At 42.3% G+C, this 26,050-nt stretch overlaps 2 protein-coding genes across 6 annotated transcripts in view; both read right to left on the bottom strand.

The window, feature by feature from the left end:
- The window catches only part of osbpl9 (oxysterol binding protein-like 9), a 36,131-nt gene extending 30,246 nt beyond the window's left edge, over positions 1–5,885 (bottom strand). For both annotated transcript variants that reach the window (XM_084920418.1, XM_084920419.1), the window contains exons 1-2: positions 5,739–5,885; positions 3,155–3,205 (exon numbers count right to left, since the gene is read on the bottom strand). In XM_084920418.1, coding sequence (XP_084776544.1) covers positions 3,155–3,205; positions 5,739–5,849 — 162 coding nt within the window. In that variant the 5' untranslated portion in view covers positions 5,850–5,885. The remainder of the gene's footprint in view (positions 1–3,154; positions 3,206–5,738) is intronic.
- Positions 5,886–6,821: 936 nt separating this feature from the next.
- abl2 (c-abl oncogene 2, non-receptor tyrosine kinase) overlaps positions 6,822–26,050 on the bottom strand; it is a 29,645-nt gene continuing 10,416 nt past the window's right edge. Inside the window, exons 1-11 of one of the 4 annotated variants that reach the window (XM_084920417.1) lie at positions 19,362–19,909; positions 18,984–19,112; positions 16,418–16,713; positions 16,033–16,305; positions 15,698–15,782; positions 15,378–15,555; positions 15,089–15,273; positions 14,843–14,995; positions 14,488–14,577; positions 13,970–14,152; positions 6,822–11,723 (exon numbers count right to left, since the gene is read on the bottom strand). In XM_084920417.1, the coding sequence (XP_084776543.1) occupies positions 9,901–11,723; positions 13,970–14,152; positions 14,488–14,577; positions 14,843–14,995; positions 15,089–15,273; positions 15,378–15,555; positions 15,698–15,782; positions 16,033–16,305; positions 16,418–16,713; positions 18,984–19,112; positions 19,362–19,473 (3,507 nt within the window). In that variant the 5' untranslated portion in view covers positions 19,474–19,909 and the 3' untranslated portion in view covers positions 6,822–9,900. Of the gene's footprint in view, positions 11,724–13,969; positions 14,153–14,487; positions 14,578–14,842; positions 14,996–15,088; positions 15,274–15,377; positions 15,556–15,697; positions 15,783–16,032; positions 16,306–16,417; positions 16,714–18,983; positions 19,116–19,361; positions 19,910–26,050 lie in introns of those variants that run through there. The other 3 variants (XM_084920416.1, XM_084920413.1, XM_084920414.1) reach the window with 3 other exon arrangements.

The following is a 26,050-nucleotide window of genomic DNA, read 5'->3' as shown; positions in this document are numbered from 1 at the left end:
CCAGAGTCCTGCAGGTTTTAGATCTCACCCTGGGTCAGCACACCTGACACAAATGATTAGTTCATTACCAGGAAGACATGTTGAGGAGGTCATTTAGCCTTTAAATCAGCTGTGTTGGATCAAGGACACATCTAAAACCTGCAGGACACCGGCCCTCGAGGCCTGGAGTCGCCCACCCCTGATGTAGGTGCTAAAAGTTGCAGCCTCAACACTGCATTTAATTCACCGTTAGACTTGAGTAGCTTCACTCAAAGTGTACATGAGCCCACTCACAGTTTCCCTCTGTAATATTACACTTCTACACATATTTATTATTAAACATTTAATATTCTAATAACGGACTACACAGCACTAGGAAAACAATTTAAGTAGACAAGATGTTTTTCTGAAAGTGGTCTAAATAATTTAGAGAAGTGCTCCCTTCATGGCATGTTCTTCATACCATCAACAATATCAACTCAATGCAGAACAGCTACCAAAACCTGATTTTCATAGAGGTCGATTATCTCTTAATACAGCTCCATCCTCGCTGTGGACGACCTTGGACACTGATGTTCCTCTAAAAAAACGAAGGCAACAACTTCTCTGGCATAACTCAAATGTGCTGCTTGAAGTAGTTGGAAGTTTGCGAGCAAATCTTCATTTGGCTGTAAAAAAATCATAAAAACATGTTGCCTAGTGAGATACTTATCCTGGATGGCATGACATTAGCCTCCAGTAACAGTGTATAAAATCATGGAGTCATTTTTGATCAGATCCTTGAACGCGTATATTAAACAAACATGTAGCATTGCTTTCTTCAACAGTAAAATATCGCTAAAATAAAAAACCCCGTCTCAGAGTGATGCTGAAAAACTAGTTGATGCATTCATTTCTTCAACAGTAACTCCTATAATTCATTTTTATCAGGTTGTTCTGAAATATCCTACAAAAGCCTTTGGTGAGTCCAAAGTGCTGTAGCAAGAGTGCTGACAGGCACAAGAAAGACAGACCATATTTCTCCCACACCCACTTTTCTTTATTGGTTCCCAGTTAAATTTAAGTTTCCTCCCATACAAAGATAAGACCCTATCATATCTTACAGTATCATATTAGCCTAACAGAGCACTTCACTCTCAGAATGAATGCTGACTTGTTGTTCTTAAGACTTGAACAGGATTTCCAGTAATGCATCGACAGATGTTCATATACCACTGCAGCATATCCTGAACATGTGTCTTCTCTCTCCCATAGTTTCTTCTATCTTGTCTCCCATGTTGTCCTTTCTCTTTTCTTCTTCCTGTCACCCCCACCGGTCAGATGGATGCCCCTCCCTGAGCCTGGGTCTACCACAGGTTTCTTCCTCTCTTCCTTCTTATTGTGAAAAGCTCTTTTTCATATGAGGGTTGTCTGACTGTTGGGCTTTTCTCCCAAATACTGCAAACTCTTTACCCCGCTGTATAAAGAGCCTTTAGGTAACCATTGTTGTGATTTGGCGCTATATAAATAAACCTGTATTGAATTAAAATCTCTGAGGACCATTGCCTGCACCCTGCTGAATCAGCAAGGTGTAACTAATGAAGTGGCCAGTGAGTTATGTAGACATGGAAAACTCCACCATCATATAGTTACTGTTAAACCAAATATATAAACATACTGTATGAAAGTCTAGTAAACATAGTAAACACAAAACTGGACACAACATCCAGCCTAGCCAGAGGCTGTCTGACAGTTTTTAGATTTAATAACATGTTGGTTGTGATATTAAAACTACACAGTGTTGCTCAAGGGTTAATAAAACGCAGCCACAACAATGACTTTGTTGACAAGGGTTTAATTAATTTAATGACGTAAATGTACTAAACTGCAGTCACCACTGGGTTTGGACAGGGCGTTTTTCACAGGTAGTGAACTACTGACATGGTGCTTCTCTTTATAAAAATAGCACCGGCGATTGTCTGACAATTGAGGACGTTGTGGAGTGAGAGGGTATTGACCAAATAATCAATCAGGATAATGCAACCCAGTCATGAAGTGTGTTGATAGCATTAGCACAGTTCAGGATGGGGATGCACTCTCCTACATCCTGTCTGATTAAAATGTTTAAAACAAACGACATCATGTATGTTGACTGCTATTTTATTATCACAGAATAATGTTGACTTTCATTGCAAAACCACTGAATATGCAATTGAAGGAAAATGCCCTGCAACCAGTATAACGCTACATTAGAGGATATGACTTTGCTGTTATTTAAGACGGGTCAAAGCAGAGTGACTCATTAAGAGTTTGTAGAAAACTATCAGATTAAACCCTGAACAATCTCATTTGCCATTACTGCATGAATACATACGAGTACATGAAACTGGATCCTCTGTACAGATAGTTTCAGAAGACACTTCCTCTTTTCGGTCCTACCTGGCTAAAATAGTGAGTGCTTATTTTTAAAATAATCAACTTTCTCCTATTTTTTTAAGTCAACCAGCCAACTGAAAACACAAGAAACTTAATATGTTGATGTGCAGCTTCCAGGAAGTCTAAAGGTTAAAAGTGTATAAAATGGCTACGTAGATAAGGACAACAAGGCCAGACTAAGAAGCTCTGTTTTGGTCACATCAACAATCTCCTCCCTCGTCTCGAGTGTGCAAAGTTTACTTCAGCTTTGATCCCAGTCAAGTCACGTTAGAACATCCAGTGAATTCACAAACCAAGAACAAACAGGTTTACTTTCAAACGCAGCAAACTAGCACGATGAGCAAACAGCAACTAGACACTTTCTTTTAACCTTTTTTATTGGTCAACAGATATAGTTCTGCTTTTATCCTTCATGTCTTTAGACATTCACAATTATAAAAAGAAAGCTCATTCTTCCAAGGCTCTCTTGTTATGAAGAAGAAACAAACACACAAGTATGACAACTGCTGCTATCTAGTGGACAGCAGCCAAAACTGAAAGTACTCAGAAAAGGAGAAATGCTTTACTGGAACGTAGCAGCAGATTTATGAGCGTGTGAAACTCGTCAAACTACGTCAACAAACAGAGACCGCCGTCAAACCAAATCATGTCAGATAACCACACACGCACGCCCAGAAACAAAGGTAAAGCAGGTAAGCAAGGATGCACAGGATACATTTAAGGAAAACTATCATGAAGAGGGAGGGTTTGAGGCTCTTACCCTGAGTCGTACGCAGCCTCTTCTGGATCCTCGCATCATCTTGTCTTTTGACTGTGAATCAATAAAACAGAGAGTCAGGGATCAAAACATTTAAAGTATGAGAACATGACGTGCATTTAAATGCAAGAACATTTTTACATGTTTATGTTCGGAAATTTCAATAATTCCAACAACTTTCAAAAGTCCAGAAGTTCCAAAAGTCTTATTATAAGAAAATAGAGACGATTTCTCCTAAAATAATAAAAGTAAATGGCAGAAAATGTGACTGATGTCGTGGCTTAATAATTCATGTTAACCATATTTTTAGAGTTACTTTAAAAAAAGTTTCTTACTTTTTGTTGAAATGAATAACGCTCAGAATAAATTTGAACATGTGCATAACAGGGATGCAAATACAGGCAGAAGTAGAGGTGTCTGTAGCTCAGGAGGGAGTGCAGGTCATTTACTAATTGATCTGACTGCTCCAGTCTGCGTGCCAAATACCCTTGGGCAAGACACTAACCCCGAGTTGCTCTCCGATATATCCATCAGAGCATAAATGTGTGTGAATGTTAGACAGAAAGCACTGCAGTAGAAAAAGCATAGAAAAAAATCGTGTGCTTGTGAATGAGGCATGTTGCAAAAAGTGCTCAGAGTATAAAAGCGCTAAATCAAAGCCAGTACACACACTCATCCTGCGCATGAATGTCAAATACATACACACACTCTCTCTGACCTTGGAATAATAATAATAAACTTTATTTATAAAGCACACTAAAAAACCAAGGGTATACCAAGGTGCTTGACAAAAATAAAATAGGAAAAGGGAGATGGGAGGGAAAAGAGAAAGGACCTGGCACGTATCAATTATAAAAACCTTGACAATCATATAAGTATAAGTTGGACTGAAGGTTCTACAGTGTGTGTCTGATAAATCCTGTTAACTTCTCCTGAGTGATCACGATACACTAAACTGGAGATTTCTCTTTGCCAGGATAAAAAATATATATTTTTTGACACTCACTGGATGAACCGACATTCAGAACAACGGCAAAGTCAGCTCTGGAAATCACTTGAGCCATTTGTAGACAACTGCAGATTCCAAGATCATCATTTTAAAAAACTATATAAATACAAATTATTCAGTTCTGTCAGCACTTCACTAACGTACGGAAGAAGACCCTGTCACCCTCAGATGAGTGACGCTTGCTCAGGATGTTCAAGAACCATGAAGATTCAAGCCATGAAGTGTAAAAGCGCTGACCAAGAAGTTGACACCTTCAAGCACAACTGAAATTGTCAGTGGCCCACATGGACAAACCAAATGGCTTCTTGAGAAACGTTTTATGATCGAATGAAAAAAAGAATTGAGCTGTTTGGATGCAATGGTCATTATTTTTGCCACTATTACAGATTTATTTTTGTAGGACTAAAGGTCAAGCTTTCAAACCTAAGAACACTGTACCAACTGTCAAGCATGGTGGTGGTAGCCCCAATATGTATTCAAATTCTGCAAAGAGTTAAAAAATATCCAGCCACAATTATGCCAGAAGCTTATTGATGGTTACCAAAAGTGTCTGGTCAAGGTGCAACTCACCAAGAAACATCTAACCAAATAATAGTCGGGTTGTATGTATATATTCGAGCCGCTATGTGTATTTTTGGCCCAGTGTGGATTAGAAAATCCTAGATAAATTCAAAGTTCTTGTATTTTAAAGTTCTTAAAGAAACAAGTTGTGTGTAAACTCCTGATCACAACTGTAGCGGATATATTGGACAGAGAATCACAAACTGATAAAAGACCCACAAGACAACACACATGCCATCAATACAATGTTGGACCGCCAATCAGGATTATTTGAGATCCTGTTGGCAGATTTCTTCTCACACCTCCTCCTATCATGGTGACGACTGTAATTCTGCACACTAACTGCAGTCACGGTTAACTGACAGCTCAGGTTACTGTGTTCATCCCTTCAGAATAACACTGTCAATCGCTGTCCATGTAAACAAGTACATTGATTTCTTTTTTACTTTGTCAGAGGAATGGACGCACTTGCTCTTCCCTACAGCTTGTTTCACCGATTATAACTTTTGCCTGGTTTACAGTCCACATTATATACTGCTCAAACACCCGGTGAGGTTAACTAACCAGCAGCCACTCTCTACCTTTGCGGTGTAGCTTTATGGCTTTAAGGAAACTAGTGAACGCTGTTCGCTTGGTTAACTATCAGAACAAAGGTCGTCCCTCACGCATGCACACACATTTCTCTCTTCATTTCCCCTGACAGTTTAAACGATCCATAACTATGTCTACATGAATACTGTGGGGTTTTAGCGTGTAGCTGTGCTAGCTAGCCGCAATTGCGGAAGCATGGGCAAAAATGCTATCATCCGATTGGTCAGTTAGCATTCGAAAGCCTCTGCTATTGGCCAACGTACGCATCCGTCACCAACAGAGACTCGCCTCGCTTTGCCAGCTGAGACTCCCAACTCCTGACAAACACAAGGCCCTTCTCCCACTTCTGCTGACGACCAGCCACAACTTCCACAGTCTAACCTCCTGAGCAAGACATGCTGACAATCGCAGCCGAGATGAACGTACCGTGTAGTACGACAGCAGGCCGGCATTGTAGTCCAGAACAAACCAGCGATACTGCCAGCCTTTCATGACGTTGGTCCACTTGCTGAGCGGCCCCTCCATGATGGACGCCATCTTTACAACAGGCTCCGGGCGGGGAGGAGTCGGATATGGTGTGGGTAGGCGTCATGGTATGAGGAAGATTATCGTTCTGATGATGATGATGATGACGCTCATCATATTCAGCATTCAGTGAAAATATAGTAAGAATAGTCACTTGACCAGGAGATCATGCTCTGACACAAAACGACTAAAACTATAAATAAATAAATAAATAATCATCCAAGTAAAAGTAGTTTCCAGTGATTTTGATAAGGAATATTATTGAATCTTACCTTCTTTTTTTTTTATATCCACAAACGCGTGAATTACCGGAGTTCATTTTAAGTGTCTGCTATGCTGTCGTAGTTTCATCTATAATTTCTTTTTTACAGAAAAAGTCAAATACACACACTACAGATGCTATGTTTGCTTTGACAGTGCTGACGGAGAAGAGAAGAGAGAGTTGCAGGACATATATGATGGTTGTATTACAACAGGGATTGGATCTGAGTCCCTTCTTGGTTGCCATGGTGATGGACGTGCCAGACCAGGGGCGCATCCAGAATTTTTTCATAGGGGTGGCCATATGGGGGCCACTTAAAATATTGGGGTGGCACACCAAAAATAGAACAGTGCATGGGTGCTGCAGAAGGGTGGGGGTGACAATGGGAAATCGTGAGGGACATACAAAATGCCCCAGGGTCAGACAGGAGTCTCTGTGGACTATGATGTGTGCAGACAACGTTAGTAAGGGTAGGGAGTAGGTGGCAGAGAGCCTAGAGAGGTGGAGGCATGCTCTGGAGAGAAGAGAGAATAAAGTCAGTGTGAGTGAGATAGAAGATGTGTGTGAATGAGAGGGAGAAAGGGTGAACGATAAACATGGAAAGAGTAGAGGTAGTGAAGCTCGATGAGTTTATATACCTGGAGTCAACCATCATATTAGCAACACTTGGCAAACATCGTCTGCACCACTTGAAATTTACTGCAAATAAACCACAAACCAAACAATATTCATCAATATCTTTATTATTTACAATAGGCTTAACACTGATAAGCAAAACTTCACAGTAATATAATGTGAGCTTTAAATAAAAAAAACAAAACACAAAATATATATTTTGTACAATAAAAAAGTTAATGTTAACATCTGCCATTTTTCATCCCTGTTTAGTTTCACATATTTCATTACGATGTGTCTGTGTGTTGATTTTACATTGCACTCATACAACTGAAGACGCGGCCTTTGGTATATTGATACGTACGCACGTTCTTCAGAGCTGTACTCCACAACAGGGAGACATGAGAAGACAAAATAAACAGATCTACAGGATCAATGCAGTCAAAAAACATAAATAAAGTCAATGTAAAGGACTGAGAATGAGCAAAAATGTTGTGGTCAGGCTTAAATATTAAACAGCATTGGTCTTGAGATCAGGCTTGTGAGTTGGTACGAAATCAGTTCGCTGACAATCAACGATTGAATCCTTAAAAAAATAAAAAATAAATAAAACTGTTTGGAAAAGAAATGCGTGATTTCAGGATTTTTTCTTTCACCATCTAAAAAGGCGTATTCACACAAAGTAAAGAGGAACTAAGGCCAATCTGGTGCTAGTCAGTTCTAAAGGTTTTCGACTGAAGTGTGATCAGATCAGGCAGATTTGTGTGACTGGACTAACAGCACTAACAGCCACAAATAAACCCGACTAGTTACAGATTTTCCAAATAGAGTCCGACTGATACAATTGTTGATCCAATATTCTTTCTTTCAGACACACAGAACTAAAAATATTTCCCTAACATTTATTGGGGTAATCTGTTCATGTATTTATTTATGCTGTGTTGCCAACATGAAAGTTGCAGAGCACCCTCTGGTGGACAAGATATAGAATATCAACATTCATAACGTGGTTGAAGGGTGTTTCTCCCATCTCTTCTAAATTTTAATGCATTTATTACAAATGCTGACACCAACTGGCAAATATCCAATATGGCCAAAAAGCACATGTTGGCATCGGGCTGTTAACCTCCAAATGACAGAAACCGACAGTGCAGTGACAGGATTATAACAATGTCATTGAAATCGAAACTACGCATGAGTTTTAATGAGGGACTTGAACATTCTGTGAGTCCTCGCAGTGGACAAGTTGTTTCACAAAAAGGCACCAAGAATTGTGAAGAAAGGTGGCATTTTTCATTTCATGTTATTTTAAATGCACAAAAATCAGCTCGTCTAAAAGCCTCCCGTTTGGCAAAAAAGGGCAATTTTACTGACGCACAATAAGAAGAAAAATTAAAGGATGAAATGCACCACAAAAAAAAAAAATTACATGCCATTGAAAGGCATTAAAAGTGTTACGGACTTGCAGCAGTGTTTACAATTTTACATGTACAGAACATGTGTCAATGAACCAATGAGATGGAGGCCGTATCCAGTGTACATAAATATGAGAACCAAAGCAAGTAAACAAACAAAAAGGAAAATAATACAAGTTGTGTATGTGCTGTACACAATTCTGCTTGTGCTCATAAAACAGAGCAGATATCTCTGGACTTATTATTTAGTGTGATCGAAATAAAGTATGGGCCAGTAAGTTAAATGGAAAAAAGAATATGGCACCTTAAGAGATTAAAGAGACACGCAGTTGAACATTCAACCAGGTTGAGAACAGAAGAATACATTCATAAAGCAGATAATCAGATCTGGGTGGATGGGCCTTGAAATACATCTCTTCAGTCAGAAACATTGTTTTTTATGCTGTGACCACAGATAAATCTTTTGATTCCTGGATATGAAAGAAGTCAAATATTTACATAGCTTTTCTTTTAAAATAGGTCTGTGCTTTAAAAAAAACCCCAAACAACAATAATTTAAAATTCAAGTTCATACATAGACATTCTGAAAAGCATTTTTCTGTGAACCAAATAATGTACAAATTGCTCATGTGCTGAAGACATACTGCAGTTAGTTGAGAGATCAGTACTGTGTGATTAGTGTAAAGTAGGTCTCTGCATTTCACGGCGTTCTTACACTGAAGAATGAGGCACTGAGGCCATGACAAGGCTACAGGGAATCCAGCACTGTCCACACTCGCAAGGACACTTATAAAAACACTGTCCCAGTTCACCTGCTCATGTGCTACCCTGTGCTCTATCTTTCCTCACTCCACGTGTTTCAGCTCCATCGTACAAAACAACGAAGCAGCGTGCGAGGATAACTGGACACGAATAATGAAATGCTTTAAGGGGCTGGGGAGATTCCCCATTTTTGTGGCACTACGTTAAGGTGTGAACATCAGTCACTGAAGCAAAGACAAATTCTGTGTTCGTTCATTATGTGTCAGTGCTGTGGGGAATATCTGTGAAATGCACACGTTTACTTTTGTAGGCAATCGCTAAAACTTTTATTATGATTAGGTGGACATGAGGAAATTTCACGGTTACTATTGAAAAAACAAAACAAAACAGAAAAGCAACCAGACTTTAACCCCACACAAGGGAAAAAGCAGGTGTGGGTGTTATTTATAACCTTTTTACACTTGTCCAACTGGCCTATGAGAACACCCCCCCACCACCCCTCGTACCTCGAAGGAGTTCACATGAATGTAGTTTCCGAAATGGCTCCCGATCACTTGGTTCTCCAGACACAGAGGAAAACGGTACACTTACATATTTGCAAAACAATTCTTGAGTTTAAATTGAGGGGAAGCAGAGTGAGCTTTACCTACTCGGTTGGCTGGCTACACACAGCTGATACACTCGACATTCAGGCAGCAAAGACGCCTTTACATCAAGGCCACGTAAAAAGTTGTGGTGAAACGTTTTATGGTGCGACTTGAATTTAGTTTGGTATATTATTTCTCAATATGTACAGGTTAGAGGAAAATTAGTGTCCACACTGGCATTTTATCAAACTGATTTGTAAACAATTTAAAAAAAAGTTATTTCTTGTAGTGATAGTGTGAGGTACTGCAGAGGTGCGTCTCGATCCGTCCCCAGAAAGCTGTCAACAGAACCTGAAACATAAAAAAGGAATCAAAGCGATCTGTTGGGTAGTTAGAGGTGAAGATTTGTGGCGTCACGGTGGCTACCTCTGCACTACGTCACTAATCTCTTTAATACAGCTGTGTAGGTTATCCAGTACAGTGTTGGACCCCACGCCACCCAACCCCCCACCTCCTGACGAAGAGGCTCTCAGTTCCTGCAGGCTGAGCTCCAGCTTCCCCACTGCCTCTCGAAAGGCAAATTTGTTCCTCATCTGAGGGATGCAGTCCACATAACCTGAGCAGTAGTCTAGCAGCTGATGGCCAGCGTCCAGAACCTGGCTGCTGGAGGGGCTTTCGGAGCTGGCGTGGAGTGCGCTGCTCAGGCATTCTGCGCAGTCCAGCAAGGCCTCGCGGCTAACCCGCTCCAAGGGCGCCCTCTCCACTTGCTGCCTAGTTCGCCGCAGTGCCACTTTGGAACCAGCAGACAGTGCTGTGTGCGAGGGGGCAGTGGTGGTCGCCCCATTGGCCATTTTAGTAGGGGTTGTGTTTGTGGTGGCAGAGCAAGAAGAAGAAAAGGAAGAAGCTGGAGGCACTTGCGGTGGTGGCACTGATGGTCTGCCTGTCATCATTCCTCCTGACATTCGCCCTGACCTTTGACCTTTTAATGTGTCCCCATTTACTTCCACGGGCATTCCTCCGACTTGCTCTTCTCCGTCGCCGCTGTAGGAGTGTTGCAGACTGCGCAGAGTAGGGGGAGGCGGCGGCGCACACTTGGGTTTGACGAGGCGTGGCTTGTCTCGGTCTGCTTGGTGCTCAGACAGCAGTTTAAAGCGGTTCCCCTGAGAGTCTAGCCCGACCAGGTGCACGTCACCTGGGCTGTGCTTCAGTGTGGGAGAGATCAGGACTGGGACTTTGTGGTTGTGAGTCGGCCCACCTGCTGCAGCTGATGACATGCTCAAGCCAGAGGACTTGGAGGGAGATGTCCAACTCTGCTGTCTGTCCAGTCCTCCACTCTCCTCTCTACCCTCCCGGACTCGGGACAGGCTGTCCGAATCCCCAACTTCCCCCCCGACCCCCGGTGCCCTCACCCCTACAGCAGTGCCCCGGGGTAGTAGCTTGGCTTTGGGCCTTTCCCTGATCTGTGCAGTCCCCTCATCCATCCTCCTCAGCAGAGTTTCTGACGGTCGTGCAGCCCCGTTCTCTGGCTGAGAGGTTGTTGAGGCAGTCCTCTCCAGAGGCGGTTTAGCACTGCGGTTCCTGGGTAACGTCAGAGCCATGCGCTCCAAATCAGGCAGCCCAGCTGACATTGAGGAGGTAGAATTGGACCTAGGGAAAGGTTTAGGCCCACCAACTATATTTCCACCCTCGTCTGCGGAGCACGTCTTTCCTGTCCGTAGCCCCAGGGTCTTTTTAATGAGTCTAGGGGTAAAAAAGCCAGCCAGCCCACTCCAACTGCTAACACTTGTCACCTGTGAACCAAAGCCTCCCCCAGAGGGTTTCTGTCCAAAAGCTGCCCCGCAGCAGCGAGACTGTGCCTGGATAGGTTCCCCATGTGAGTGGGAAGGAGACGCAGAGAAGCCCCCTAAACTGTCTGACTGGGGCAGGGGAGGAGGAGCACTGAAATCGGGTGTAGGCTCGTACTTTTTGTGAGGTTGTGTCTCCATCTCCCGGAAGGAACTGCTTCTCTTGGGTGGCATCGGAAGGTTCTGTTGGTGCTGAGAAGACTGTGACGAGGAAGAAGAGGAAGATTTCTTTTTGATAAATGAGCTAAAGAAGCCAGTCTTGCGGTCTCGTGTAAATGTGCCCACATCCTGTGCATCCTCTAAAAGGCTGCTGGGAGATTTATCTCTTGACTGTTGCTTTCTGGGGAGGGCTGGGGAGCTGCCTGATCGGCCGTCCCCTCCGAACAAAGATGACGCCCAACCTGGAAAGAAAAGAGGAAGAGGAGGAATCACAATCATACAACAGACCGACTGAACTCAGTAGGAGCACAAATATCTGTTAAAAGCTTGCTTAATAGCTTAAAAGAGACATAATGAATAACTGCTTTTTGGCTCGCTCATCTATACATCAATGTCACTCATGTCAGGCAGCTGATGCTGCTGTAATAAGATGAGCTGTTCCCTCATCCTGTATCTCCTCCTTTGGGATTCACAATCTGAGAAAAAGCATTCGAAGAAGGTGAACAGACTTGTTTTTGAGCCCGTGCCAGTCAAGGAAAAGCACACAGTAATTCAACGATTCACAAGCTGCTGTTTTAAAAGATAATGAACACACTTCAGGGACTGAACAACAACAGAAACTGCACAACTTCTCTAACATGGAAAGCTGCTGTGTCACTACGCTCAAAGAGGAAGCTGCAATTGTGTTACACTTCTGCTGACCTTTGAATCGGCACAGAACGCCGGGCAGCTTCACCAAACAAGCAGATGAAGTGAAACGAATGAAAGAGGAAGCTGCAAACGCTTTTTCATTACATTTAGAAAACCTGTGATGTGAAGCAACAGATAGGAAAGCAATAAACCTCAGACACACAGTTCCTTATCTTTAGGAACATTCAAAAATAAAACAGAGAAAGAGGAAATGCTGAGACTCAAGATGTTCATTCAATGTTTGTGCACTGATTATTTCCTTATGGGCACTTTCACGATACCAGTGATGAACCAAAATGGGGATTTAGTGGACTTTAGTTTTGCTGTTTATTGTGCAACAAAAACTCATTGACACTTCTTCTTTCTTTATTGGTGAATACACAAGTTCATGGACCAAAGCCCTAAAGACTTATTATAGAAGCATTCAATTCAATTCAATTCAATTTTATTTATATAGCGCCAAATCACAACAAAAGTCGCCTCAAGGCGCTTCATAGATACAGAGAAAAACCCAACAATCATATGACCCCCTATGAGCAAGCACTTTGGCGACAGTGGGAAGGAAAAACTCCCTTTTAACAGGAAGAAACCTCCGGCAGAACCAGGCTCAGGGAGGGGCGGCCATCTGCTGCGACCGGTTGGGGTGAGAGAAGGATATTTGGAAGCATATTTGGTTTTCTTTCAGTTCATTTACACTTAACTTCCTGTGGTTGCTCCACTTAGTTCCTGTATTAGTTAACAGACACAGGTAAACAGAGGCATCAACGCCCTCCCCCCAGCACATGGAAATGATTTTTATTTCAGTGAACCAAAATATTTATTCACACCTTGTTTTAGTGAAGTACGACCACGTCAGGACAAAACTGACAGTCACGTAAGGAGGTGAAGAAAGGTACACGGAGGCGAAGGGTTGACAAACCATTTTACACACGAGACAAACACACAAAAACCCAACATAAAGCAAATAAATGAGTAATAACTTAAAATAAGATACAATGTTATGTACATTTAATATTAGTGAGTGAACAGTGAAGTATTGATGTATCATCAAGTATTAATTGGAGGAATAATATTAATGGCACAAACAGACCAAGAGAAAATAAACAAAAGCTTATGTTAATCAGATGATGACTGTGTCACAGTGAAGATGCAATTATTTATTTGAACATAAAGACAGGTTATTGTATTAGAGGAGTTTGAGTGCTGGTGTCTTTTTACTTGAGGATGCTGAAAACATTCGATTTTAATGCAATTAAAAAATGCAGCTGTACAGGAAACTTGCAGAGTGAGGCTGTAATGCTGTTAAATCTCAGGCAGGACAAAAGCGCTCACAACAGTCTGAGGATAACAGACTAAAAACGAGCTGTTCTGTGATCGTGAGAGACGAGAACGTCATTTTAACCCCCGTGTACAGAGCGCACTCATTCTGTATTCCTTTTATTATTTCATTGTTGAATATTTATTCGTTTGTGGGGTTTTTATGCTTATTTAGTGTGTGCAAGCTTCATGGGTGATTAAAAAAAACATACTTAAAAGTAAGTGCTTATGAAAAATTGATCAGGCAGTTAGACATAAATATGCTGACCAATGAATGCATGCATGCTGGTCGGCCAAATGAATGACAGATGTCAGATGGTGATCGATCAGCTGTCGGGGAAAATGACAGCCATTCTTTTGAGACGGCGGGCCCGACGTCGCTGCAGCTGACTCTCCGAATCAGTGTCCTCCGGCGTACCTGCAGAATCATAAAGTGAGGCACCCGACTGGTTGGTAGTGACATGGGCACGGCTGGCTGTACCTGAGTGACCGTGCGTGCAGTGGTCGGTGCGGCCGTCCAGTCCACCCTCGATGTTTTCCTTGTTTTCTGTGTGCTTGTGGAGTGGGCGAGATTTGGAAGGCAACAGGGGCATATCATGACTGAAAGACTGCAGCGGTCCGCTGTGATCAGAGGATGCTGTCTTGCAGAGCTCCTCTGCCACCTCTGCAATGTGCAAAGAAGAAAAAAAGCATTCAGCTGAGAGGCATTTACTACTCTAATCCAGCAAAGTACACGCTGCTCGTTTACTGACCAATTAAACCTGAATATAGGAGAGTGAAAAAAAGATTCCACAGTTTGTTAAACTCCTGTTTGTACATGTTCACTTGTTCTTTCTCTACTCTCACATATTTAACTGAATTACCTAAAGCTGTGTTACTAAAGGTCAGTAGGCGAAATAAGACCCAGTTTGCATGATCAGCCAAGTCAGTGCAGGTATTTCAGAGTCACAGTGAAGGCAGGTTTAGAGGCTACATGTCATAAGCTGCACGTTCCTGTACCTTCAGAAATGCTCGAGCCGTGAAACATCGTTTCGAAGGCTTGGTGGATCTCTGCAAACGAAGGTCGATCCAACGGGCTCCACTGCCAGCCTAACGGCATGACACAAACAGAAAGACGAGAAAGGTTTTATACATGAAAGCAATGAGACAATAGCATTCGACTTCAAATCGGTTATCAAGCCGTCAATCTTTGTTTACTTGGGTTTATTTATACTCTTTTGTATTTCTTGAAAGACGCTATGCAAATTTACACATAATTACTGTTTCACTTCATTCAAACATGTACAGACAAGCACTCCCTGCGTGTCTCTGAAATGTGGTGCAGCAACAGGCAGGTAAAAAAACATGCACTCACATGCCCTCATCAGCTCATAAACTTTGGGCGGGCATCCCTCAGGTTGCTCCATGCGATAGCCTTTCTCCAAGAGATCGTAGACCTGAGACAAATCGATACCCGGGTAGGGAGACATGCCATAAGTGGCAATTTCCCAAAGTAGCACTCCAAAAGCTGTCGGAGAAACGAGTTCAGAGGATCAAAGATGAGCACACCGAAAATTAATTCAAGATGGCAAAACGATGCTGGAAAAGCTGCACTGCTCACCCCAGACATCAGACTTGATGGAGAAGGTGTTGTAGGCAAGGCTCTCCGGTGCGGTCCATTTGATGGGGAACTTGGCCCCAGCGTGGGCGGTGTAGGTGTCACCGGTCATCAACCGGCTCAGGCCGAAATCGGCAACCTTCACGACATGATTTTCACCGACCAGGCAGTTCCTTGCTGCGAGATCCCTGAGAGGTAAAGAAAACAACAAAATTGGACATTTAGAAAAAGACAAGTGAAATATTATACAAGTAAAAGAAGCAGCATAAACACACACACACACACACCTTACCTGTGTATAAAGTTCTTTTTCTCCAGATACTCCATGGCAGAGGAGATCTGCGTTGCCATGTATAGCAGCGCAACAGCATTCACCTCATCGCGTTCACACTCTCTCAAGTAGTCCAGTAGGTTGCCATGTGGCATATACTCGGTCACAATGTAGAATGGAGGCTCTAACGTACACACACCTGTGGGGGACAGACTGGTTTAAAATAAATACTGAAGGAAACGTGAACAAGTATGTTTTAAAAAGGCACGGAAAATTTAAAGTTATACTCAAAATGGAAAAAAAAAAAAAAAAAAGGTTTAGCAGCATTCATCAATACTGACCCAGCAGCTGGACGAGGTTTGGGTGTTTAACCTCTTTCATAACTGCTGCCTCCTTCAAAAACTCCTCTACTTCCATGGTGTCTTCCTGTCATTGCACAAATAGAAACAAAAGAAAACATTTTTGTTAAAATCAGTGGGTTGGACAGAAATGGGAAATGGTGCAGCAACAATAGGCTTAATCACATGTAATACCACTGTCCACCTGCAGGTGGTGATCTGTGATCATTTTTTGGGTCATGCCCTATAATTCACAGCTGCAAATATGAAAATGTGACACTTTACAGCTGCAATCTCAGATAAACAAATAATCAACATGTAGAAATAACTCTACGCACCTTTAGTGTTTTGACAGCCACAGTGAGGTTGTACTTTTTCCACACTCCGACATACACCTCCCCATACTGGCCTCCTCCCAGCTTGTGCTTCATGGTGATGTCTGTGCGCTCCATCTCCCACTTGTCATGGATGGGTGACACACCGTACACTGTAGGCTTGTTACATTTGGGTGCAGGGTAGTGCAGCGTGGTGACCAGACCATCAGGTACAGTGGAGTGGTGATGGACCAGCTCGGCCAGAGTGGCGAATCGGCTTTCGGATGTTACGTACACCTGATGGGGAGGAAGCATGAAGTCAAAAAGTCAAGATTATGAACAGACCGAGTCTGTCCAGAAAACATCACTCTAGTGAGCCCGTTTAATAATTTAAACCCAATCCTTCTACCTTTCCATCCGTGGCTGTGTTGATCCGGTAGTGGTACACTCTGCCCTCATAGCGCAGAGATATGGACAGCTGTCCGGGGCTGCTCTCGCTTTCTCGCACCAGAAAACTGCCATTGATAAGTGATGAGAGCAGATACTCTGCAGCGCTGCGGGAAACGGGCCCGTGGTACCAGCTATGCTTCTCCAGGCTGTTGACCGGTGTGATGTAGTTGGAGGGAACCCATCCCTGACCGTTTTTAGACCTCACTTCACTCCACTCTCCATTCTGGTTGTAGCCCAGCACACGCAGCTTCTCACCTGAACACAGAAGGAGTGGGTTGTGCAAACATATTAAAAGGTGCAGATTATAACGAAGGAGTAGTCAGCTTATCGGTATCTAGACAATCCTGTTTTAATTGATTTGTTGTCTGTTTTGTTACACAACATGAAAGACAACTAGTTCAAATAGTCACTACATTGACCTGTTATCCAAGTCTTACAGCAAACAGAAAGAAGAGGTTTCATGGGCATGACTCGCCCCTCAGTGAAATTACATCAAAAGCGATGGAACAATAAAAGGGTTGGGTGCACATCATATCTGTCACAGAGGGCCAGGCACAACTAGGCCTGTACTGACTTGGTGTGTTGTCTCTATCTGTCTGCCTCTGACGTCAGCGCGAGAGAGGGAGCGGAGAGGCTGATGTGCTGGATACTTTAACAGGGAGGCACAACAAAACACTGAAAGGAGCGGTGATCAGACTTGCCAGTGGGACAGAGGTTTAGGAAAAGAAAATAGCTTAGTGTGGAAAAAAAGAGGGTAGATGTAGGTTAGGTGTGATTGTAGAAGAAAATAAAAGGAAGAAGATATTAAGGCTATCCGTCTTTTACACTCACCCTCCACTAAAACGCCAAGTTTACTCACTAATCCATTAACCTTTCAGCATCTTTCATCATGACGGACTGTGTTGGTCTGTAGGGGGCATTAAAATAAAGCGAGGGGCTTTATTGGTGCAATAAAATTGGAAGCAGGAGGTCGAATGGAGAAGCAGATGAAAGTGGACAGAAGTTTATAAAACTCACAAACAAGATTTTGCAAAGCTTATCTTCTATCACAGCTTGCAGGATAGAAACACACAGACTGTTCTGACTCTTTGCTTTGGCAAAACAGGAACATTACTGCAAGACGACCCTGCTGCCTCCTGCACTGCTGCGGTCATTTTTTAAACACAGGCTTAAAGTTGATTGAACATAGTGTTGGGCTATCATTAGTTCGTTTAAACTTTGAGAAATAGCAGATACAATGATTCTGTAATAGGCTGTTCATATTAAGCACTACAGTCCAATAAACACTTAACTAAAATAGCTACAGTGAGTGCTGTTAGAGCCATATTAACATTCAACTAACCAGTGCTACAGGGCTAGCTCGTAAAACTAAACAGTGTACTAGCAATCTGGACAACTACATTAAACAAAGATGGTTATCCATATCCAGCCCACCAATCCACTGGTCTCCTCTGTGTCTGCCTTGTGTGCCCTTAGGTTTTGTGGGAGTGGAAACACTGACTGTCTTGCTGCCTCACACTGGGAGCCACATGTGCCTGAAGCAGGGCTTTGGTCTGGCCTAGCCTAGTCAGGTCTGGCACAGAGAAGAGACAATGATTAGCCCCAGACATGGCCTGTTAAGACCCCTTCTGTGACCGGCGTCCGCCTGCTGCGCTCGTCCACCTGTTATTATTACAGTCAAGCCGATTTCATATTAACACAACATTAAAGGCCCGCTGGGTGTTTTCCATGCAACAGAGCAAAGAGTGGGACAGATAGCAAGAGAGAAGTGGAGCCTGGGAGCGCACATGTGCATGCATGTGGGCAGGAATCTCAGATTTACTCCATGAGTCAGGGTCTAAACATCATTTCCATCCCAGGCAGCTGCCATGGAAGTCTTAAAACGATGGATAATTAACGCGCTGCCACATTAAACACATTAGACTGGATGGTGACAGAAGCCTGGATGTCTGAAAAATATTATGAGGATATTTTAAGCTTATTGCCCAGGGGAGAACTGGATGAGTGGTTAAGTGCTGCTGAATGAGAGAAAAGAGGTCTGGACTAAAAGAGTGTGTGCATTAAGAGGCAGAGCGAATAAGATATTTGTAATTATGGCAAAGCATGAGCATCACTGGTGGTTCAGGTATTATTCAGTGTGGAAACTATAGCACATAAAACCTCAGCTGGTCACGTGTGGGTGTCTGAGGATCAGGTTATTGATGATGTCATGAGATAAGCTCTGTTGACACAGAACATTCCTTTGGAATAACTGAACGACACCTTTCCAGGTGGTGCTAACTTGATCCCTGCGCCCTGTTGCAACATGTGCTGTTTAGAAAGGTGTGGGTATAATGATCAATGATGTGGAAAAAAATCTCAAGCGCTCAGTTGTAACCAGACAACAATGTTTAGCGATGATGCACAGAAAGAATGAAGTTTTTGTGAAACCAGAGGTTGTGGCAGTGAGAGAGTTAGTAAGAAAGTATGAACCATCTAAAGAGGTTATTCAATTTTTACCCCTCCAAATTCAGACTTGGGTTTACCTTTGGTGATGCTGAGTGTGTTGTCTCCACTAGCAACAAAGTCATAAAGTGCAACAAAGAGGTTAGGGTCGCTCTCGGTCGCGCCCAGAAGGTTCTCCTTGGAGCTCCAGCGCACCGCCTCTGTCAGAGCTTCTGGTAAGAAAGGACAAGCAAAAGAAAAGACATCACATTACTATGATTATCAGAGAGATTTGATTCACACAGGTGAACAACAAGACCACAACTCCACTGCTGGCTGACACCTTCAATGAATTTTGCCAGCTTACAATCCTCTTTGACAGAAACTGAACACAAAAAGCAGCACAGCAGCATTTATTGCAACCCATAAATCCTAAGGTTTTTCCATAATCCTAAGACCCCATCCTGCTGCCCGTCTACCTGTCTTTCGAGGTCGAGTCCCCAGTCTGAAACCTGTGCGGAGTTTATGGCCACTCAAAGCAGCCCACTCATCTTCAAAACTGCTGCTTGCTTGCAGGCACCTCAGAAGCATCACTTCACTCGGCCAACTCTCCTTAACTCACTTATCTCTAGCTACACAAGCAGGCCTGCTGTGGACCAGGTACAATCTGAGATGGGAGTGTGCATTTGTATTTATGAAGGGGAAAAAAAGGAGGAGCTATTAAACCAAAGGGAGGGGAAAGCACATAAAGAAGGGCTGAATGACATACACACACACACACACACACGCACAGAAATGAATACATGCGTAGCTAACACGTACATGCTCTACAGCTGCTCCCAACATTGCTGCATGTCTGGACAGCTGGTTAAAGAGTGGGAGAGGATTGGGAATGAAGGGAAGCAGGATAAAGAAAAGTCACATCAGTACAAGAAACTGAAAACAGAGAAGCTGCTACATGCATGTTTTTGCCATAAAGAGGATGGAAGTCGTGTGCCAAAAGTGATCGAGTAACCCCCGATTGTATATTTCATCTTTAAACATATATAATGTGCTTGTTAAATAAGAACAACGCCTAATCCATGTAATATGCTTGTAGAATGTTATTTTACATTTTAATTAGTGAGAAAAGCAACCAATTTGGTTTTCACATTGCTTTCTCAAACATACACAGATTGTAACCAGTGTTGGTCAAGTTACTTGAAAAAAGTAATCAGTAACTAATTACTGATTACTTGACCAAAAAAGTAATCCCATTACTTTATTGATTACTTATTTTCAAAAGTAATTAATTACTTAGTTACTTTTTAAAAACAGGATTTACAACCTGAATAGGTTATAAAGTGATAGATCTTTCAGCCCAATTCTACTTTTTCTGCATAATCCATCATACAAAATGTAATCAAATGGAAAAGTCTCTTTTTAAAACTTGTTTTATTAGTTTTAATCTTTTAACTTTATGCATCAAGCAAAAATTTAATTATATGCACCATTCTCTGACTGGAAGAAATTTGTTTAATATTTAAACCTATTTTCTGCACATTCCAGCACATAAAATATTTTTTTTGTGTTTACACTCACTCTTTCAAATAGATGCAAGTAAAACACAGCAGAAAATAAATAAAGTCAAAGACTCAGCGGTCCTGTTGCTCTATTTTCACCTGTAAAGCAGGCGGAGGTTTACCCTGGTGCAGGTGAGCCGCAGCGGTCAGTGGAAGAATCCGCGAGTTTCTCTGAGTTTCCCATTACGTGGTAGCTACTCGGTGCTTGCTCGGAAGTTTAGGGTTTTTTTCACTGTAAAAAGAAGTTTTCTTCCCACGCACAGCGGACACTAATGCTTTTGTCACTTTTTATGGAATCAAACTCAAAGTAAGGTCAGTACTTCCACGCTTTAAACGCTGCACGCTCATACTCTCTCCGCACTCGATATATGATCCATTGTTGATCTGCACACAGCTGTTGTCACGAACGTCGCACTCGCTTACGTCACTGTCATGAGACATTCTCGCAAAGAAATCACGGTTTTAGTAACGCAGTAACGCAGCGTTCCTACGGGAAAGTAACGGTAATCTAATTACCGTTTTTGCAATAGTAATCCCTTACTTTACCCGTTACTTGAAAAAAGTAATCAGATTACAGTAACGCGTTACAAGTAACGCGTTACTGCCCATCTCTGATTGTAACTGAAAGCAATAACCCTAAAATCTCAGTCATATTCAGAGTCAGATGAGTTTATTCTGGAGGCTGTAGTTTCCAAACGTATAGGATTTCACTACTGATTTATGTTTATAAACAAAACAATACAAAACCCCAAAATGATGGCAGCAGAATAAATGGAAGTGATATAACACATGATGTCACCTCTCGCTACCACATACATGTACAGGCAAATGTTTAACAAAGGAACTAGCTGATTCATTGCAGATTTCCTCCTCTGGGATCAGCGTCACTAAAGTCACTTTGACTGTCAAACCAGACTGTCCTGTTAAACCAACGTTTGAACCGACTGTGTTGGCACTTAAAGGTTGTTTTGAATTATTTACTGAAACAGACCATCCTGCCATGCAACAGCACTGCCACTGAGACCACAGACATGCAGGTTATGTTCAAGATGACACAACACGCACCATCTACTGTCCAATCATCACCATAGTGTCATGATTCCTGGAAGATCCCAGTCAACCTCATTATACAGGAAGTACAAAAGGGACTCAAGTTTTTAAGAGGCCATCTAAATTCTTGCCTGATGCGTCTGATGCAACAATTATAAATTCCTACGAGTAACAGATTTGCTCTTTATTTCTAATATCAGCAGCCTGCAAAACTAACAAAAACACAACTGCTGTCATGCTACAAACACAAAACCTAGAATAAAAAACATGATATTGGCTGTAAAACTGAACTCTAACACCAGCAAATGGGAGAACAATCACAGACAGCCCAGACGTTCACAATTCTTTTGGTAGACTAGGTTCTGATGAAAAACTATATTTTAATTAAGCCTGAGAGATTAAGGAAAAAGCTTTATCTAGTTAAACCATGTTAAAACACTGCGTTTCCACCAGAGCAGTCCAGTCAAATTTAAAACACTGAGTGGCAATTATGTTTTAATCACAGACACACAAAGCTGGCAGAAATTCATCAAGCAATGATCTTTTTCCCCCATTCTTAGACTTCATAATTTGGCAGGTACACAGTCTACATGGGAAAAGCTCTCTGCTTTCATAGCAAAGGCTGGAAACACAACCGAAATCTTGTCTCAAACAATGCAGCTGTATATTGTCTATTCTTTCCAGTATCTATATTCAACACTTGCCCACCTTTGTTCCGGACCAGCATGCACTGCAACGCAGCACTAGCTGTGACCTGACTCAGCCACAGTTCCCAGTACATCTCCTGCTTTGGGTTGGATGGCAAAAAACCTCAGTATCCACAAAAACGCAGTTTCCTTTCGTTCACTGTGACTCCAAACTGTTTTTAAAAAAAACATCCAACTGTGTCTCAGACAATGGAGACTGAGGAGCACATTACTCTGGCAAAAAAAATGACTGAGGAGCTCAGGCCAGTTCTCCAAGTCATCGCCTTCACTGTGGAGTACGAAGATTGTACACACAGCAATCGGAGAGCGAGAGAGAGACACAAAGGCATCTCCAGCCAAATTATTTGCCAATGTAGTCTTTGACTTAAGCCACCCCGACTTCTGTTATTACCGTAGTGAATACCAGCTTCCTGCTGAAATCTACCCACTAGCTTTGATGTGGCCTAAGGGAGTCAAGATTTCCAGAGTCCATCTGGAGAACACAGACACCCATGACTGATGTTTGGAGCCTGAACCCACTCTGAAAGACGGCAAAAAGCGGCAGAGAGAGAGAGAGAGTGAGCGCAAAAAAGACATGTGGTTGGGGGCCATGCATATACAGAGGTTTGGGGGTAGGGCAGGGTATATGGCAGTGAGGAAGGACGTGTCCATGTGTTCGTGTATGTGTGCTTGGGGAGTGTGTGAGAGCTGTGGCCAACAGCAGATGGCCGGTCTTGTTCCTCTAGGGGGGAGAGGTCCTATTGACCCACACTTTTCTTCTGATGCATGTGCATAAACGATCATGGCTGCAACTGCTGTAGTCAGGCTAAGCCAACTGTCAGAGCTGCTCCTCTTACATATCTATGTATCAGATTGCGCTTCCCAGGAATGTCTAAATGAAAAAGGGACACAATGCCATTTGTCAAAAGGTCTCAATCTGAGAAATCTCAAATCTAGTTACAAGAGAAAGAAACTCCATCACTAATTATTCCAAGGCCTCAACCCAATCACAATAAATGATGAAATACTTCAGTCAGGCAAAATGCTCTTGGCCTCGTATGCTGAAATGTTTGACTGAGCGAGCAGTTGGCCGGCGCGGGGTACGTCGTGTGCCCGTCCGGGTGCCTCAGTGAGTGCGTCTGCTGTGATGTCCAACACATGTGCGCACTGAAGAAACTATGGCTTTGTGCTGAATGCTGGAGAGCGGGTGTTTGTGTCTGTGGGGTATACCAAGCCTGCACCCCCAAGACAGCTGCGACAGAGGTGACCCTTGTACCAGGAGCACACATACTCACATATCAGCGATGACACCCTTCCCCTGGATGTCTCAACAGCTGTTTGAATGTTTGCGCCTACAAGTGTCTATAAAGAGGTCACTTTACCAGCCAAGCACCTTGTGGGGAGGAGTAAACAACACAGTAATATCTTCTGCACACCCTAATCAAAAACAATGCTGATTGTATCTTAAGCCCGTGACCAGTGAGGTCAGGTGGTATTTTCAGCTGCTGCAAAACAAAACATGGCAGCATGACATCCAGGAATAACTGTGCAAAGCACACAGTGACGACGGTGTGAAGATAAACGGCTGGCTGAATGCCGGAAGTGCGAACAAAACCCTCATACAATACTGCGGATGAGACCCGCTTACACAAGACGTTATGTGAGCCTGACAAGCCTGATCAGATCCTGCACTGTATTCACTCCATAATCCTGGAAATGACAGACCTGGGGGCTGAAATGCATGCTATAACCTGGCACCACCAATTATCCTTTCATATTCAATTATCCAGTTCTTCATAATTCAACCTCATAAATCTCTCAAGAGTTTATGATGTTTTTCAGAATTCGAGGAGACTTTCTAAGACATTCACGGAGAGTTTGAAGTCAAGAAAAAGCCTTTCACAAATGTCCTGGACATGTGGCTTTACATTCTGTACAGCACATTACGATGTCTACCTTTAAACATCTGGATCAAATAGGAAATCCACAACATGTCTGATGCTGTTTAATTGTACGAGTTTTAAGCAAAATTTAGAACACTCGAATTGTCTCAGATGTGCACTGCTAAGCTGAATTTTTCTTGACATTACCATTCAGGTGAGAAACTCAGATAATAAACATGTCAGCTCCCTAGTGCAGTGTGACTAGATCACTGTCCAGTGGATATACAGTCAGCAGGAGGAAGGCATGTGCCCTACCAGCACTCTTATCCAAAAGGTCTCACTCTACAGTAACTATCAAAAACGAGTTCACAATTTTAAACATTGGTTTGTTATTTAGGTTTAGATCGTCTGCTTCTGGTTTCGGACTTCTAACTGACAAAACAAGAAAACGCCTGAGGAAACTATTAGTAACTGATAAAACAACTACTTGGCACATTTGTAACATGAAGCCAAAGACATGAAATACTGCTCACACTGTGTACTGGCTACACTATGTAATAAAGAAACTGGGCGATATAAACGATATACGATAGAAACGATATAAATTTGGCCAACGATAGAGATTTTGACTATACCGCTCTATCGCGATAGCGCATGTCGATGACATCATCAAGCTGCGCCTGTTTTGGTCGAAAGCATCGCAGCAGCTACAACCATTATCATCTGCAAATTATGCCGAGCGACAGTCATGGCAAAGAGATGAAGAACTGTTGAAATATGGGGAAAGGCAAAAACTGCGCTTCCTCCACTTCCGTAACATTGATTCATTAATGTTGAATTCTCTCTCTATTCCCGTGTTGCTGCAGTATATTAATAACTAACCTCGTATTGTGGATGAATAATCTCAGTTGTTCTCCTGACTGAAGTTTGCCCCGTTTACAGCATCCTGCTGTGCGATTGCATTTGTCCCTGACCACCAGAATCCCTCACGTCAACTTTTATCGAGTGGAAAAAAAGTTGGCGTTCATCCTCCAGCTTCACTGTGCTAATGTTATGCTAACATAGCTGTGTCGCTAGCAATCACGTAGCACAACATTATATACCAGGTAGTCCAACTTCAGTAACCCTGCAAACGCCACTGTTGTTTAGTTTTCTGTCTTCATTTATGTTGGAAGTGGTAGCAGAGCTGAACGTTTGAATTAGTTTCAAAAATCTCTCAGTCAGAACATGGTATGAAATGTTTAGGTGGAAACTAGCGAGCTAACTTCCTGCTAACTTCTAACTCCGTTAAATTTAATAAATTCTGTTTTCATGGATGCATGGATGTTAAACTTAATTGTTACACCTGGTAAAGCAGCAACGCTGATGATTTTATTAAAGATGAAAGAATTTAGACCGTTTTTAACTCTCAGTGTTCGTTTGACTTTGGGAGCTGAAGGGGACGGAGTTTTGGACCCAGATTACTCCGCGAAGCTCCTCACTACGGCAGCCGTAATGCTCTGACAATCCATCAAGCAGTGCGGCTTATCAAAGTTGTACTAAAACATTTTTTAACAGATTTCTGCAGCCAAAATCGGTTTGAGGTCAGTAAGCACAACCAGAATTCATACATAAGGCACACTCTCGATTTTTGAGAAAATTAAAGGATTTTAAGTCCTTATAGTGTGGAAAATACGTTATACAGAAGAAAAGAATATATCACGATATATATCATTACCAAAGCACGTGCTTCAAATTATACCACCATATGGATTTTAGGCCATATCGCCCAGCCCTAAAAGAAACATCCTTCAAGTAACATAGTTTTGAATAAAATAACAATTTAGACTTGAAGTGGTTTCAAATGAAATTGATGGAATACGTTTTTTTAAATTCATGTATTTCAGTAACAAAACTATTTAAATTACCATTGATCCATACATTATATGGAAACAGTCACTGTTAAATGAATTTTGAGGGGTAACCAAGTGTGTAAAGCAAAGAGCCT

This window comes from Perissodus microlepis, chromosome 23, assembly GCF_051167445.1.
Source record: "Perissodus microlepis isolate ML-2025 ecotype Zambia chromosome 23, ASM5116744v1, whole genome shotgun sequence".
NCBI lineage: Eukaryota > Metazoa > Chordata > Actinopteri > Cichliformes > Cichlidae > Perissodus > Perissodus microlepis.
This window is presented reverse-complemented; position numbering and strand designations above follow the sequence as displayed.